At 38.9% G+C, this 17,562-nt stretch overlaps 1 protein-coding gene across 2 annotated transcripts in view; it reads right to left on the bottom strand.

The window, feature by feature from the left end:
* The window catches only part of SHF (Src homology 2 domain containing F), a 272,777-nt gene that overhangs the window by 38,069 nt on the left and 217,146 nt on the right, over positions 1-17,562 (bottom strand). For both annotated transcript variants that reach the window (XM_075857869.1, XM_075857870.1), the window contains one exon: positions 1,217-1,406. In XM_075857869.1, coding sequence (XP_075713984.1) covers positions 1,217-1,406 — 190 coding nt within the window. The remainder of the gene's footprint in view (positions 1-1,216; positions 1,407-17,562) is intronic.

Here is a 17,562-nt window from a genome sequence, read left to right as displayed (position 1 = left end):
CGTAATTCCCGTCAATAAGTAATATGTCACTTTTTTTTCCATGGCACATCTGCACTGACATGCGGGTGTTCTATTGAAAACAAGCGGATCCGTATTGTTCAGGAGATTCACACAGATTTTGGTGCCAAGACCCACCACTTGTAAACGAGTCTTGGTTAATTTGTTTGGAATCCAAATCAAGTTTCCTTATGTCTGAGGCTACTTGTGGTGTGCTTTACAGGAAAAATATTTACTTTCATCCCGTCTGCAGATTTGTCCTTTGGCTACGTGTCACTGATGTTCCCTTTCTGGGCTGTCGGTATGAACAATCTCTTTAAAGAGTTTTATCCTATTCATTATTTATACATTATAAGTTAGTCTATTAAATACTAGTTTCCTGTAGTTCACACTAGGGTTTATATGTTTATTTCTTCTATATCACAGACAATGTAAAACTTGAATAGACATAGCATATTAGCTAAACATCAGGGAATTGTGCTGAGCATTTAGTTGAAGATATCAAGCAAACATAAGAGTTCAATGTTTCATAGCTCTGGGAACAATGACAATGCTGTACTCAGACGTCTTTAATGTGATTCTGTCTATTTCTAAGGACCTGGTGAGGTGAGCAGGAGATGAGGAGATCCATGTTTGTGAACATCTCCACTCCCTTTTAAATATTCATAATGGTTCACATTTAAAATATAAAATATATCAGTTTAGATGTATCTTGATATCTAATGATAGTTCAGCCATATCATAAAAACGCATCATGGGATAGGAAAGTCATTAAATTATTGAATCTTGGAAAAACACCAACATATACAGGATACAATTTGGGGAGTGGATAAAAACAGCAGGACCTCTCCACAAAAAAAAACACCCATTTGAGAAGACCACCCCTGATATCGACTTTTTTTATTCCCTGATATTGAATTTATTTTGGCCTTTTCTTTGAGAGGAACACCCCTCTGGAAGACTATTTGTCAATGCAATTTTGGGTGGTCATCTCAAAGAGGTTTCACTGTACGTTAAAAAAAAATAAAGAAGTGACAAAAAAATTTAGCAAAACATTATTTAAATTATTATTATACATATTTTTATTTTAACTATATGATATTTGGAATTTTTTGGTATGTTTTACATGTGACCATAAAGTTTATATATAGAGTATATGGACCTGTTGGCATTAAATCTCTATTTATTGTGCCTCAGTAATAACATTAGTGGTACTTACAATTGACTCTCTAATGGCAGTGAAGGATCTATTCTTTCTCCCACTGAGCTGACGTGTTCTACACTTGGATTCTTGAAAGCCTTCAAGTTCCCAGCTGAGTGTCTGTGCATGTGCCTGAGTTTGTCATCTCTGGATGGTGACATGCCTGTTTTATCATCATCATCATCATCATCATCATCATCTAATTGGGCTAAAGGAAAAGAGAAAAACTATAATTCTACCAACCACAAAATAGGAAGACACACAGATTTGTGGGTTTTGAAAGTCAGCTCACATTTTGCAAATATCTTATTTTGCCTATCCAGCAGGACAATAGAACAGCAGATGTCCCAATTTAAGAAATGTATTTAAAAAATTTATTTTTGTTCAATGTCTGCTGCACAAACAGAACTGGAACAATATAGAGAAGTTAAAGTTTTCCATGACATGCACTTTTTTTTTGGACGCAAGAGTCCAAGGCAACATAAATCTTTATTAGATTTTCAGAAGGCTCAATAACATTAAAAAAGCAAATATTTTGGACTTCAGGGAATCAAAGACCAATATCCATATTTTAGAAACATGATGGCGGAACAGCCAAAAACATTTTCAAAAACATTGTAACGACAAGCTGCTTGCTGGCATTAGGGTAGGCCGATATAATCAAGATATATTCAAAAAGTTTCTGCTAAATATATTAGAATATGTTGCCTTTTACAGAAAGTAAAGCCATCAGTTCTACCTCTTGGAAGGTACAAACTCTCCTTGTGGAGATTCAACTAGTAAGGGTTTTAAGGCAATGGCTTCTGGTAGCAAGGAGAATTTAGGACCCTCTGGGAGGCCGAACACATGGCATCTCAACTAGCCAGAATCCTACTCTGTTACAGAATTGTTGCTCCTCATCAGCACAGGAGCGGTCTACAGATGGGAGTCTCTGATTTGGCTGAGAACCAAAGTCATGTTTCAAGGCTCTTTAATGGGAGAAACATTGACTTACAGGGTAGTCACCTATAAGGGGCACTAGTGAGAGATTTCTTCACTTAAAAGAGCTATTTTGCACTCAGTTGTAGAAACTAATGGTGTCCTGACTACTTCGCTGAACGTATAACTTCCTTTCTATCGGCATGTTTAATAGCATTCTAAGGTAGAGTGTAAGTGTATATAAAGTATAATGTATAAGTCAAATAGCAAAATCCTGAATAGAGTATTTTCCTTAGCTGTTTGCAACATTCTGAATGATGAGTTCCACAAACACTTTGAGGGGAATGACAAGGACATGGCTTGTTAGTCACGGCTTCGCAATCTATTACTAAATATATAAAGACACAAGTACATGTAAAACAAACCTAAAATTTATTTAAGTTACAACATTTTTAAGAATATTTCCCAGATATGGCTCAAATTAGTGATTATTTTTACGTGTCTAAATCTATTCCTGTGACATTGATACATATGATTCGTCCCAATGTGTTCCTGTAGTTTTCAACACGCAATAAATGCATTGATAGCAAGTAGACATTTTTAGTCAGATTTTTATACATTAGGTGTTAAAGTTCATAAAATGTACTGTTATCAGAGGTGGGTGTATAACCATAGTACTTATTGTATGTAAAAGTACTTATTGCTTTTACTTTAATAATCTTCATCCAAGTTTATTCTTAGACAGATCCCTAACAGCTTAGACGAGTCTTATAATGTAATGGGATAGTTTGTTTTTCCTACAGCAGGTTACTGTACCGTCCTTGGTGTAAAGAATACACCTTTCAGAACGCAAACCACCATTGCAAAGCTCTTTGCACACATTGATCTAGCAAATGATGCTGTAAAATTTCAGCTGTGAAGCGCACAGAACTGTGAATGCAGATCTGGCTTCAATATAGGCTTTAAATGGGTGTTTCTGTCTTGATAAATATGCCTATAAAGCTTAACATAAAATTAGGCATTTTTGTAAATACCTTCTTTTTTTTAAATGCTGTACTTTGCGAGATATTCTGGCTCCATCTTATTTACAGCCCCTCTTTGTTTATTGCTCGTTGCCTAGGGATCCGGCCATCGCTGATTTCCTTTAGCGGTGGCAGTGCTTGCGCAATGATATCCTCTCCGTCCTTAGGAGAGGATGTCAGTGCTGTCGTGAATGCGCATATTAGCGCATGTGCATTAGATGCCGGCCCAGCCACCTCTCGGTTAGATGCATCCGTGGTGGGCTCCAGTCGTAGGAGTTGTTACAGGTGTTCACACAGGTGGGGGGGACGTGTTGCCGCGAGGGGGGATGCAGCTTATCGAGAGGGGGGTATTGGTGCCTTGAGGGGGGGAACAGGGCTTTGCGTTGTTGCAGCAACGGGGGTGTAAGGAGCTGATCGCGAAGGGAGGACGGTGGTGCTGCGAGTGGAATTGTTACAGGTGTTCACACAGGTGGGGGGGATGTGTTGCCGCGAGGGGGGATGCAGCTTATCGAGAGGGGGGTATTGGTGCCTTGAGGGGGGAACAGGGCTTTGCGTTGTTGCAGCAACGGGGGTGTAAGGAGCTGATCGCGAAGGGAGGACGGTAGTGCTGCGAGTGGAATTGTTACAGGTGTTCACACAGGTTCAGACTATCGTTCTCCCGTTGCTGCTAGAACTAGATTATCTAGCAACGTCAGGAGCACGCTCAGTGCAGAGCAGCTTGATTGACAACGAGCCGTTCACACCCCCTTTTATAAAAGATAACAAGCACTAGCTGAGTTATCAAGTTGGAAAAAAAGGTCGTTGGGGAAGGATTTTTTTTTTTACATTTTAACACCAGATTTAGCATTTTATTTAGGTTTAGGATGCATTTAAAAAAAATATATGACTCAATCTGGGAATAACCCTTTAACTCAGGGTTAGTATAAAATAGGTAATGTATTTGCAACATTGCTCAACTATTTTATACCGTTTATTTGGAATTGTAAAGTTCAACATGATGTCCAAAGCTGAATATCGGAGTCTTTTAAAAAAACAACACAAACCATATACAAAGTGTGAGAATGATTTATCAGCCAGATAAACACAACACAGAAAAATATAGACAGAGGTGGAGAAGAACTGGAAAACAGATTTTTCTAGTGCCAAATATCTTGGACAATAAAGGCTGTTATCTTGAAGTAAAATCTTTAATGCATCCTGAAATGTTGATGGGGAACAAAAAGACCATCAGTGCAATAGTGACACAAGATGATAAAAATCAATCGAAAAAAGGCTGGAGGGGGCAAGGGATTACGGCGTACACAGATCAGATCAAGAATACATTACCGTTTAACGGGCCATCACATCGGTATTTCTGCCTCCTCTCTCCCTCTGGATACAGGGATATTGATGCCTCCTAATGCAGTCTCACAACATATTTCACTGCCTTTTAAACCGGTCTCATGTGAGCAGCAGTTGCAGAGTTAATCCAGGTTAAGTTCTGCATTACCATTTTAATTTTTATCATTCGTTACCCCAGAAAACAATAGCAGATAACAATGTCATTTGTAACTGGAAAAAGACAGATGAGATCTATAATGTACGATTTTCTCTCCAGATTGTTGAACGGCGCAATGAAAGGACTTGTTACAAGAGAGTTTACTGTCAGGACCTTTGGAATTTACAAACATGGCTTTCTGTAATTGCTTTCCTGATATAAGTGCAATGGCTACAATGGTTTTGCCAACCTTTGTATTTATGGGTTACATTAAGTTACTCGATAGTACTTGAGAGAACGAAAATTGATTTTCGACATATTAAAGAAATTAAGGGACTATAAATAGCCACAACATATGGTTTCCCAATAGCTTACATTCAAAGTTATAACTTTGTGGTCTGATGCATGGAAGAAATGTTCAAATGTATTAGTTACTGTTGACCCCAAAATCCCATTACTGTGAAAAATATGAAAAATGTGAAAATGAATGGTTTGGAGTAGGTCTGTAATAAGTCTTAAAGGGATTGTCATTTTTTTTTTTATAGATCCACGCACATGTGATGTAGTCCTAGCAAAAGGATACCCATAACCTGGGCACCCCACTTCACCCAAAGATGCTGCAGTTGAAATGTGGTGCTACCCAGTCTCCCAAGGTGCAGATACTGAGACAAGACCAGAATTTAAAGAGGTTTCCAAACTAAGTAAATTTTTTGAAAAATCTGATTAATAAGACAAAATGAGATGTGAAATGATGTGGTATGATGTGGTATGATGTGGTATGATGTGGTATGACTGCTGCTAAGCTGCTTTTCCTCTCTCTGCTCTCAGCAATGTGGGAGTCTCGCTCAACCATAGAACAATTTGAGGATCATTTGCGCAAATACACTTTTATATTTTATCCACTCTTTATATTTTACTGCAATATTAATTCGATTTTGGGGGAGGGTTAGTTTGAGCAGGTTCCATCCCCTTTATGAAGCAAACTTCTACGCTAGGTATTTAACTGGGTATAAGTCCGTGCTTTATACAATGTAGCAATTACAACCACTTGCAGAGAGACATTAATCGGCTGTTTTTGATACCCCAAAAAATTAAGCCAATTCCCGGGACCATTTGGCACATCATTAGCATCAACTACAGATATAATAGAGCGAGGCATTCAAGTTTCACGTCAAGCAGTCCATGTAGTACGTGAATCAGGAGCAAACTTATATCTAGCAATTTGTTTATATGCACAGATCCAAGGGTGTGTTTAGAAAATACACACAGATAGATGATAGATAGATAGATAGATAGATAGATAGATAGATAGATAGATAGATAGATAGATAGATAGATAGATAGATAGATAGATAGATAGATAGATAGATAGATAAAATGAAAAGCGTGGAAGTCTTTTTTATTCACCCATATACAACGTTTCAGCCAAGCTCAATGGGGCATTTCTCAAACCCTTGAGACAGGCCCCACGAAGCTAGGTTGATATATTGCATATGGGTGAATAAACCTCCACTTTTTTCATTTTATCTTTGGATTACTGCCTTATCTTTAAATGTTCCTACAACCCTACAATAGTGGGACACTGAGTCAGGAGTCCCAGGAGATATCGCAACCATAATCCAATAGCTGTGCTTCTTTCTTTGGATGATCTATCTATCTATCTATAGGCACACACACGCACACACGCATGCACGCACGCACGCACACACACACACACACGCACACACACACACACACACACACACGTGACTGCAAATATACTGAACAGGCATTCGATTCTTTTGAACTTATGAAAAGATAAATGCTATAATAAAGAATGCAATTAATAAATGGTGTATTAATTTAGTGTGTGCATGTTTTTTTTTTAATAATAATAATAATAATAATAGGGAATGTAGTGTCTTCATTGCATGTGATGGAAATAAAACAGCAGATGGCAGTATTGATCTCTTTCTTGTAGATCAAATGAACGCTTCCGAAAAATAAGAAAAATATCTTAATATAGACATTTTTATATACACGGAGCAGGAAAATGTATCAATATCAAGCAGTGCTATCCTTCAAGCTTCCTTTGGGCACTAGAAGGAAATGGCACATGTTTAAATCTCCATTGTCACTGGTTTGACAAGTCTGTAGAAAATGAAGTAATGCTCTTAGTACAATAATAATGTTGTTAATACTTACCACAATTAATATACTAGGTGTAGGGTGAAGGGAGTAATACATTTTGTGAAAACACAGTATAATGTTTATTAAGAAACCTGTGAAATAGACAGAAGTGTCCCATTATTATTGAGAGACTTAAAATTGGTTCTACACTATAAGAAGATGCATTAGTCTCGGTGATGACACCTATTACAGCACATACTATTCCAAAGTGACTACTGAAAGCTTCTATATTAGGTTCAAGCCATCAAATCAACCCAAAAGAAAATCTCACATCTAAATATATCTATCCAGTGCCAACCACCAGTCAGAAAAGAAGAAGAAATGGAAAATGAGCTCCTCTTCGCCAACTGAGATCTTTTATACGTACAATCTCTTTCTCACTTTTTTTTGGATCTGATGAATTGACTTTCATTAACAAATTGACCTCAAAAATTCTACTTCGCTCCAAACTTATCATATATATATATACGATTTTGGTTTTAGTAATGCGTGGAAATTGTGTTTCTGTAGCAAACTTGGATTTGTCAGTAAAGAGGCTCTGTCACCACATTATAAGTGCCCTATCTCCTATATAAGGAGATCGGTGCTATAATGTAGGTGACAGTAATGCTTTTTATTTATAAAAACGATCTATTTTAAACCACTTTGTGAGCGATTTTTAGCTTTATGCTAATGAGTTTCTTAATGCCCAAGTGGGCGTGTTTTTACTTTAGACCAAGTGGGCATTGTACAGAGGGGTGTTTGACGCTGACCAATCAGCGTCATACACTTCTCTCCATTCATTTACACTCCACTAGCGATATAGTTATATCACTATGTGCCGCCACATACACAAACACTAACATTACTGAAGTGTCCTGAGAATGAATATACATTACCTCCAGGACGTGATGTTTATTCAGAATCCTGACACTTCTGAATCTTTTCTGTAAGACTCCAGCAAGGCAAGCGTAATCTCGTTTGAAATGACAGGTTACATCGTAATCTCGCAATATTACGTTTGCCTTGTTGTAAATCTCACAGAGACGCTACAGACATTCTGAATAAACATCACGTCCAGGCTGGTAGTGATGTATATTTATTATCAGGACACTGCAGTAATGTTAGTGTCTGTGTATGTAGCTGCACATAACGATATAACTATATCGCTAGTGCAGTGTAAATGAATGGAGAGAAGTGTATGATGCTGATTGGTCACTGATTGGTCAGCGTCATACACTCCACTGTACAACGCCCACTTGGTCTAAAGTAAAAACATGCCCACTTGGGCATTAAGAAACTCATTAGCATAAAGCTAAAAATCGCTCAGAAAGTGGTTTAAAATAGATCGTTTTTCGAAATAAAAAGCATTACTGTCACATACATTATAGCGCCAATCTTCTTATATAGGAGATAGGGCACTTATAATGTGGTGACAGAGCCTCTTAAACATTATACTTTTCTGTTTAGTGATAACAATGAGTTATGGTGACAATGTAGATTTACTTGCAGTCAAATGGAAAATCAGTGATAACAGATTGTAATATAATGTTAAGTTGTGCCATTTGATAAACTCAGCTTTGCATAATTGAAAAACTTAGCTCTGCTACATTTGTATATAACCATACGTCTCTGCTACATTTGTATAAAACCATACGTCTCTGCTACATTTGTATAAAACCATACGTCTCTGCTACATTTGTATAAAACCACACATCCCTGCTACATTTGTATAAAACCACACATCCCTGCTACATTTGTATAAAACCACACATCCCTGCTACATTTTTTTATAAAACCACACGTCTCTGCTTCATTTGTACATAACCACATGTCTTTATCAGATCAAGAAGATGATTTAATAAGTCTTTTCTTGAACCTTAAAATTACCCAGTATCAACTATTTTTACATTTAACACTGTATGATATGAGCTAAAAGTATTTTGGCTGTTTACTGCTCACAGGGCCACAATCAGGAGTTTATGGGCTCCATATCGCCATGGAGTCTGGGCGTCTGGGCCCTCCCTTCATTATCGGGAGAGAGGACACATTGGCAAAGGTTTTTGGAAGGGATAATGACACATGGTGGCAGGGCTCTGTGGTGGCGGACAGGGGAAAAAAATTAGGTGGCAGGGCTCAATTGTGGGTACGTGTGGTTGCACAAAATGTCAGGGCTCCATTGGGGAGGAGGGGCCTATGAGAACAGAAAGTGGAAGAGATGCAACCTGGCAGGGGTTCTGTGGAGGGGTGAGGCTGGGACAGTAGATGGGCAAGAGTGCTGTTGGTGGCAAGGGGGAGACACTTGGTGGCATGGCTCTGTGTAGTGGTGCAGGCTGGGGGAACGGAAAAAGGCAGGTGCAAGAGGTTGAACAGGGGCTCTGTGGAGGAGCAGAGGGGAGACAGTAGGGGGACAGGGGTACTGTCAAGGGAAGATACTAGGTGGCAGGGCTCTGCAGGGAAAGGAGAAGGGTTGGAGAATGGAAAGTGGCAGGAGGGAGATCAAACCTAGCAGGGGCTCTTTAGAGGGGTAAGGCAGAGACAATAGGTAGGCAGGGGAACTTTCAGGGTGCAATGGGGAGACCCTAGGTGGCAGGGCTCTATGGCCCTATTACATTTCAGATTGGTAAGCTTCTTTCAAATGCTTAAAAAAGGCTTACCAAGATGAAATGTTGCATCACTGGAATAAATGATCGAGTAATATTTGCCTTTTGTCCTATATAGTTTTGTGTAAAAATATTCAGGATAACCTGTAACTTATTCATTTAAACCCCAGTAACAGAGTAACGATCGCTCGTCCCCATACATAGCTCCTTGTAAAAGAAGCAAACGAGCACCGATCAACGAGCTGTCTCATTGATCGGTGCTTGTTTACATGGCCCACGTAGGGCCGTGTAATATCAAAATTAGTGTTAGAGATAGCAGCAGGGAGGGGGAGGAGGTTGTAGAAAGAGGATCTGTGTGTGGAGAGGAGGAGAGCATCCAAGTGTTCAGGGAGTACAGATTACACAAGCCGATACTTTCTCTATATTCTGACCTGCTGTGTACAACTTCCCTCTTCCCCTCCCGGCTGCTATCTCTAACACAGAGAAGGGAGGGGTTGAGTCAGCCGTCAGGAGCAGTGGACTGACGGATTGGAGTTAAAATTTGGTATATGCTGTATAGTAAATAACCCAATACAGTAGAAATTTGGCTGGGTAAATGTAGATTTGTTTGGATTCATGCAACAGAAACAGCGCTATTATATTTTGGGCATGAAACAATCTAAGTGGTTGGTATAGTTATCTCCCAGGCTTTCAGCGTCACCTGTATAATGAATGCTCTTGCTTCATTGGAATTAATGCTTATGGAAAGTGTTAGAAAATTTCTTTAACATTTTCAAGAGATGGGAAAAATCGTTTTACACAATACCTATAATAAATTGCTGAAGTGTAGCCATTTTATTAATACTTGTTTATATGATTTTGAAATAAAGGATATGCACAATGTGAAAAGATAAAAATTGAACCATTATAAATAGTCTGAACAATAGCCAAAGCAAGCACAAACTTTGTAAGAAAGCTTCAATGTAGCCACCCTGGAGAGTTTCAACTACATCTCTAGGACTTACAAGGCTAAATACGTAGCCTGCAGTTGTATATGAACATCTATTTACCCCACACTGAAGAATGGAAAGCCACAACTTTTTCAGTGTATATAAATATGATAAAATGCTGCTGCCCAACGAGTCTATGTATAGGCCCTATATAAGGCTACGTCTACTTGATGTCGGTCAACTGGTGTCAATGCTAATATCACTGATGTGGAGCAAGCAGTAAATCATTCTGCATGGATTATGCTCACATTGTGTGAGGTTTTAATTTCAAGGGAACCGGTCATGTGAAACCTGCAGTCTGATCTGTGGGCAGCATGTTATAGAACGGGAGGAGCGGAGCAGATTAATATATCGTTTTGTGCAGAGAGATTCATGATAACCTGTAATTTATTCTTCTAAATCTCCAAATCCCTGCTCACTGTGGGCTTAAGAGTCCAGTGGGTGGTCCTACTCAGTGATTACAGATATTTAGGTATTCACACTCATACAGGCAGGACTGTCAATCAATGGTTGAGACCACCCACTAGACTCTCTAGCCCACTATGTGCTGGGGTTTAAATGAATAAATTACTGGTTATGCTGAACATTTTGACACAAAACTATATAGGACAACATGTTCAATGTGACATGTTCCCTTTAAGACATAAGCAATATTGTATTGCACGGATTTTCTTGGCAACTTAAAGGCAGTACATTGATAATGGGGCATGGCGAGATACATTAATGCTATGTGCCAATATGTTGCCATATAGCCTCATCCACTTAAAAGTTTATACAGTGTGTTGTTAGAAAGGTTCAAGCACTTTAATATTGGAACAATTCCCTGTGGTACTACTAAGCTCTAAATGCATATTGCTAAAATCTGTTAGTTTTCAAAATAAAAACTGATTAAAAATCGGTACAAATTACAGTAGTATTAATCTGGCCAAATCGGGATAAAATTTAGCAGCATATTCTGTGTCCTATAAATAGTGATCTGCCACTTTGTATCAAGCTTATTTTGCATTAAATTCTGCATGGCATTCAAATAGAGGGCTAAAATCAGAATAAATGGCGAGTGAATTAAGTTACATTTATAGGTTATAAATAGATTTAAAAAAATGATATTCTCTTTTTGTTATCAAATATCGAACCTGGTTAGTCAATTCTACCCCCTCTGGTTATGAATGAATTGTAAGGTATATGAGATATGACTTTCAGGGTTACATTCAACTCTGATGTCTACAGACGGATTCAACTGTCAAAACATGATGGCCCGATTCCGAGCTGACCAGGCTAGCTATAGATTTAAGACCATCTAAGTAAGAAGAAGGGGTCTCACTATTCAATCACTCATTTTTTATTGCTCTTTTTTTTAAATTCAGAATAAAAATGCTATATATTTCATGCATAATGACATTTGTGTTGTACGGTCTGTGTAGATGCGAGGAAAATCTCCATACAATGATGAGTCTAAAGACTTTAATGGGCAAACGTATGCTAAAAGAGTTTCGGAATCCTGCTGCACCGATTGCATTGAAAAGCTCCATCAACAAAAGATTCTTATGTCTATCTATACATTCAGCAGGACAGTTTCAAGTGGTCCTGACAAATGTAAACACTGAATACAATAGTAATCTAACCCTTCAAAAAGACTAAAATGGTTTTGCATAGTCCCACCATTAAAAATACAGTTATACAGGGCCTATGTTAGGGGTCTGGTTTGGGGTCTGAATTAAGCGGTCTGGTCTGGGGCCTGAACTCATTGAGGGTCCTGGTCTGAATTTGTGTTGCTATAAATGCTAGGGTTGGGCAGAAGTGAAGGGCCAAAGATGTCTTAGCAGCAAACTCAGTGGTGGTCAGGAGGAGTAGTCATAGCCGTCTAGGCTAGATGGGGTGAAGAGAAAGACTCCAAACAGAGAAATAATCTCCTGAGAGTCACTAGATTTAGAGATGCGCTGTCACCTCTCCTGACTGGTCTGTTTTAGTGAAAACTTTTATTGCCCATGAAATAACAATTCTGGACCATCTTTTCTTAGAACCCAGTGTTGTGCTGTTCCTCTGTTATTTCTCCTGGAAATGTATAAATAAGGCCTGGGTTACATGGAGATGTTTTTTAATGCTACTACTTATTTTTAACTATGGAGCTACATCTGCAGTACCAAGCAATACATTGAGTTGAATGCAATCTTGTGGACTGCAGCTGTCACTCGATCGAGTAGCGCTACATAAAGTCTTTGTGTTGTCCTAGCCTAATTGACAACTGGGTGTTACCATTCCCCTTGTCAAGAGAATTTGTCCCGACACAGTCTGATATAGTCAGCATTGAATGGACAGTGTCAGATCGTGTAGGGATATACCACTTTGATAAAGGGATTGGTATCACCTAGTTGTCAATGTATTGATATAAGCACAACATGGGCTTAGGCTACATTAACACGAGCGTGACAGATTTACGCGTGTAAAAAATACATGTAAAGCTGGTCCGTGTGCGTTGCGTTATGCATCAGTGTGCTTTGCGAGTGGCATGTGTTTTTCACTCACTGGCAAGGCATTTTCTTTTTTTTTTAAAAATGGAATTGATGCGCAAATCACGCACAGCACACGGATGTGAAGTGTGTGGTTTTTACGCACCCATTGACTTCAATGGGCGAGTAGATGCGGAAAAACGCACCAATATAGGACATGCAATGAGTTTCATGCAACAGATTCTCGCTGCGTGAAAGCTCACGCATGTGTGAACAGCCTCATTGAAATCAATGGGTCCGTGTGCTGTGAGTGATTTCCACGCACAGCACACGGATGAGAATCACAATCGTCTGAATGAGCCCTTATCGTTTAACTAGAATTAAACTTCCTTGCACAGGAAAGTGGTGTTGACTATTGACACCGTGTTCCAAGTTTTGGGAATAGCCCAGGGCCTATGCTCTGCTTAATCCGCCACTGACTACAATGTAAAACATATATTATGGTCTAAAATAATAATGCAATGTGTGAATGTAATCTTTCCCATTGCATGTGATGTAGCAGTACGTTGCCAGCTGGGAAAATTGCATGTTAATAGCGTTACAGGTTCAGAAAGAAATGCAGTGTTTATAATAGGCAGAGAAATGCGGAGATTAATCCATGTAGACTTCAAATTCCATCACATGGAAGCTCTACAAGCAAACGATAGGAACAAGGAATCTACTTATACTATAATAACGTGTGACAAAATTCAGAGGAAATGTATTTAGCTGCCACCAGTGACACATCACTTACTATACTGCTATTCATTTGTTTGAATTGTAAATCCTCACAGCAACTACATTTTCATTATGGAAATCATAAAGTCTTTGCGGTTCATGAATTAGGCAAAATGAAGGATAACATCTAATTGTCTAATCGGACTTTGCCGCAGAGCTATGCCAGTAGTACAAGTCCCAGGGCAAGAGATCTACAGCAATGAATAGGGGCTTGAAGCGCATCAGTCACAATTTTAGGAGTAAGGCCCCATGCACACGAACGTGCTTTTGCGGCCGCAATTCCCCCGAAAATCCACGGGAGAATTGCGGCCCCATTCATTCCTATGGGGCCATGCACACGCCCGGGAGCCTGGACCGCCGAAAGAATGGGCATGCCTTATTACGGCCGTGTTCTGCGGTCTAGGCTCATTGAAAATAATGGCCGCGGCCATGTGCATGCGGGTGGCTCGAGGCTGACAGTCTGCTACCGGCCGACCCGAAAATCACGGATGTGTACATCGCTATGGTCATGTACACGAGGCCTTAGAATCGATATTAACCCCTTAATGACCGGACCTGTAAGAGCCATAATGACCAGCTAGGTTTTTTTTATTTTGCCTCTCTGCACTTGAGCAGACATAACTTTTCATTGACGTGGCTTGTTTTAGGCGGGAGAATTTATAATTTTCTTCTCAGCCATTTGGGGGTAATTGATGTCATTTTTTTGTTTATATTTTGTAATTTTTTTGGTTTATTTTTTAGACCGATCACGTTTCACACTAAATAAATAGATACATTAATTCTTCCGATTATTACGGTTGTGTGGATACCTAATAAGTGTAGATCTGCTGTTTTTATGTAATGTTTGCACAATAAAATATATTAATGTACTAAAGAATCACTTATTTTTATTTATTTTATGCAGACGTTTATTTTTCATTTTTTTTAAATCCCATTAAGAGATTGCTACAGTAGTTTCCAACTTTATTTTATAGTTAAACTGTATTGGCATACTCCTATATACTAGTACATTATACTGTGTCACTATAAGGACACGTTCAGACGTGGCGGAATTTTTCCGCTGCAAATGTTGGTGCAGATTTGGGGCAATTATGCAACAAATCTGCACCAACATTTGCATTTTTGACAGGTAATTCAGACGTTGCAGATATCACAGCGGACTTGCCGCAGATTTCAGTTTTTGCATTGCAAAGGCTGAAATCCGCAGTGAAATTCCGCTTCTTCTCCGCAATGGAAAGTGCATGCTGCAGAGGGGAAATTCTGCACCGCAGCCTAATTTTCGCAATGTAATTTTCGCCAACGTCTGAGCTACCTTTCACAGGCTGCCGTAGTGTGCCTTAACACCCGGCTTATTGAAAAATACAGTCCTTGGGTCCTTTCTAGGTTCCCACGGCTTACTGCAGAGAGGTTTCCCAGTCTCTGTTCATGCTGTGGTCACAGACCTTATCGATTAAAGGGTTAAATGGCTGTGATCGGAGGTTCCTCTAAGAGCCTGCTCTAAATACAGATGCCGTTAGTGACAGATCAATCTTAGAGCATGAACGCTCACAGATGGAGGCAAAAGTGTGTCCTTTTGGTCTCCGTCTGGATGTATACATCTGTATACCTCAAAAAGAGACTATGCTATATAGGTTTTTATAAATTTAGCCTAGGGGGGATGGATGCCACTGTATGCCATACATCACAGGCATCCGTTAAACGTAAAAGACATGTGCTTTTCATGACATATCCGTTAAATAGATGCTATTATAGCCTATGAATGATGGATGCTTTAAACAGATGCCGAGCAGACACATCCGTCATCTATAGGCTATAATGGTATCTGTTTAACGGATACGTCATGAAAAGGGTCGCAAGAGTTCATGACGTATCCGTTAAACAGATATCATTATATCTCTGAATTCCCATTCAAATCAATAGAAGGCAGAGAAAGCGTTTTGCCCGCGGTGCTCAATGGCTGCGGGCGAAAGTTGCGGCAAGAAATTTCAGGCAGGTCAAAATCTGCTGAGGCAGATTTTTCTGCCTGCAAAAAAACTCTGCGTGAACAGGGCCAAAGGAATAAGTTTAACGCATATAGGCAATAATGGCATGCGTTTAAAGGATACATAATGAAAAGCTCATAAAAAGCTCATGACGTATACGTTCAGCAGGTACTTATGACGGATGCCGTAAAGTAACATCCATCAATCATAGACTACCATGATTATAAAACGTATACATTTAAGGTATACAATTTCCTACTGGACACTGCAGGATTGAATAGAATAGTCTGCTGCACAATCGCATCCCATTTACTCTTTTGACCACTGTCTGACAATGGAGACCAAGGGACACGTTTGGCGTCTATGTTGGGAGCTTTCCAGCCGTAAAAACCGTAGTGCAAAAACGTGATGTAAGTAGTCTCAGTATTATTCAGAAAACTGTTGTGGCATAAAGCATGGGTACGGCATTTGCATGTTATGACAAAATAAGTCTGGAGTTTGTAAAGTGAACTGGTAATTCCAGTAAGGCATTAGTAATATACAGGTACTCCGCTTAGTCATATATCTTGGGAAACAAATTGCAGAGTTCACATAAATCAGACATGCCAACAGTTTCCTGGCAATGATATATTTTTTACAAGCTGGCATAATTTGTACATTTAAGTAGTTTGATACCATTTTGTTAAAAAATACAAAATTAAAAACATTTTAAGTGTCAGTTTTTTTAAAGTCTTTCTATGATGGAGATTTAAAGGGTAACTCCACTATTAATAGAACAATTCCAGGTAAACAATATCAAGTTTATACACCAAGTGGCTGTAATGCCTATAAATCTAGCAGAGAAAGCCTATACATCATCTATAAATGGGAGCCCGATATTTGTGAAACTTTCATCTGTATTATAGAATCCATTGTGTTATACACAGAAAGACTGTTCCATAATTAGAAACAAGGAAAGTCAATGGTCGGCAAAATTGCAAAAAAACACAAACTAACTCATCTCTAATAAGACTATATTGTCTAATATTCATTAGGGTTCCGTCTAAGTTTTCCGTCAGGGTAACCCATGAACGGAATCCAAACTGAAACAAACGGAAACCATAGGTTTCCATTTGCATTACTATTGATTTCAATTGTGACAAATCCAATGCAAATGGTTTCTGTTTGTCACCAATATTTAAGGGTTCCGTCGTATTGACAGAATTAATATTGCAGTCGACTACGGTATTGATTCTGTCAAAACGACGGAACCCTTGCACAACGGTGACAAATGGAAACCATTTGCACCAGATCCGTCACCATTGAAATAAATGATGATGCAAACGGAAACCTATGGTTTCCGTTTGGATTCCGTTCATGGGTTCCCCTGACAGAAAGCTCTGACAGAACCCATGAACGGATTACCGATGCAGATGTGAATGAAGCCCAACTTGTAGAAGAGTTGAGGTTTTATTGTAGAATTACAGATAAGCTATCACAATGTTGTAGTGTATAGTATTTGTTATTGTAAATGACAAATACAGGTCTGCTACATCTGAACTCCTTGATGCAGACTGCAGTATAAAACATAGTAGCATATCCCACACATTTAACATGTGATAATAGAAATAACTGGAGAATATGTATCCCCTGCTCCTCAGAATGACAATGTATTGTAAGAGACATTTTCAGTGTAGAAAGCTTCGGCACAATTTAAATGCATAGCGCCACAGCTACGGGAAATTATCTATTTTATAGTGTTGAAATGAGAAGAAAATATCAGACCATGGGACTATAGTACAGATTCGAAAATGATGGCTTGCTTGACTTTTAAATTTAATTTGCTCCATGAAAACCTTCATGGCCAATTTTACTTCAGCCTGAGCTCGACACGATTTCTATAATGTATGGCAGTTCATTAGCATCTTCATTTTCATAGTTTCTATGTCTGCATTTATAATGTGCTCCAGAATTTAATAGATCATGGTTGCATGATCACTTGGGTTCATTTATCATCATACA

The sequence above is a fragment of the Rhinoderma darwinii genome, chromosome 3, assembly GCF_050947455.1.
Source record: "Rhinoderma darwinii isolate aRhiDar2 chromosome 3, aRhiDar2.hap1, whole genome shotgun sequence".
NCBI lineage: Eukaryota > Metazoa > Chordata > Amphibia > Anura > Rhinodermatidae > Rhinoderma > Rhinoderma darwinii.
This window is presented reverse-complemented; position numbering and strand designations above follow the sequence as displayed.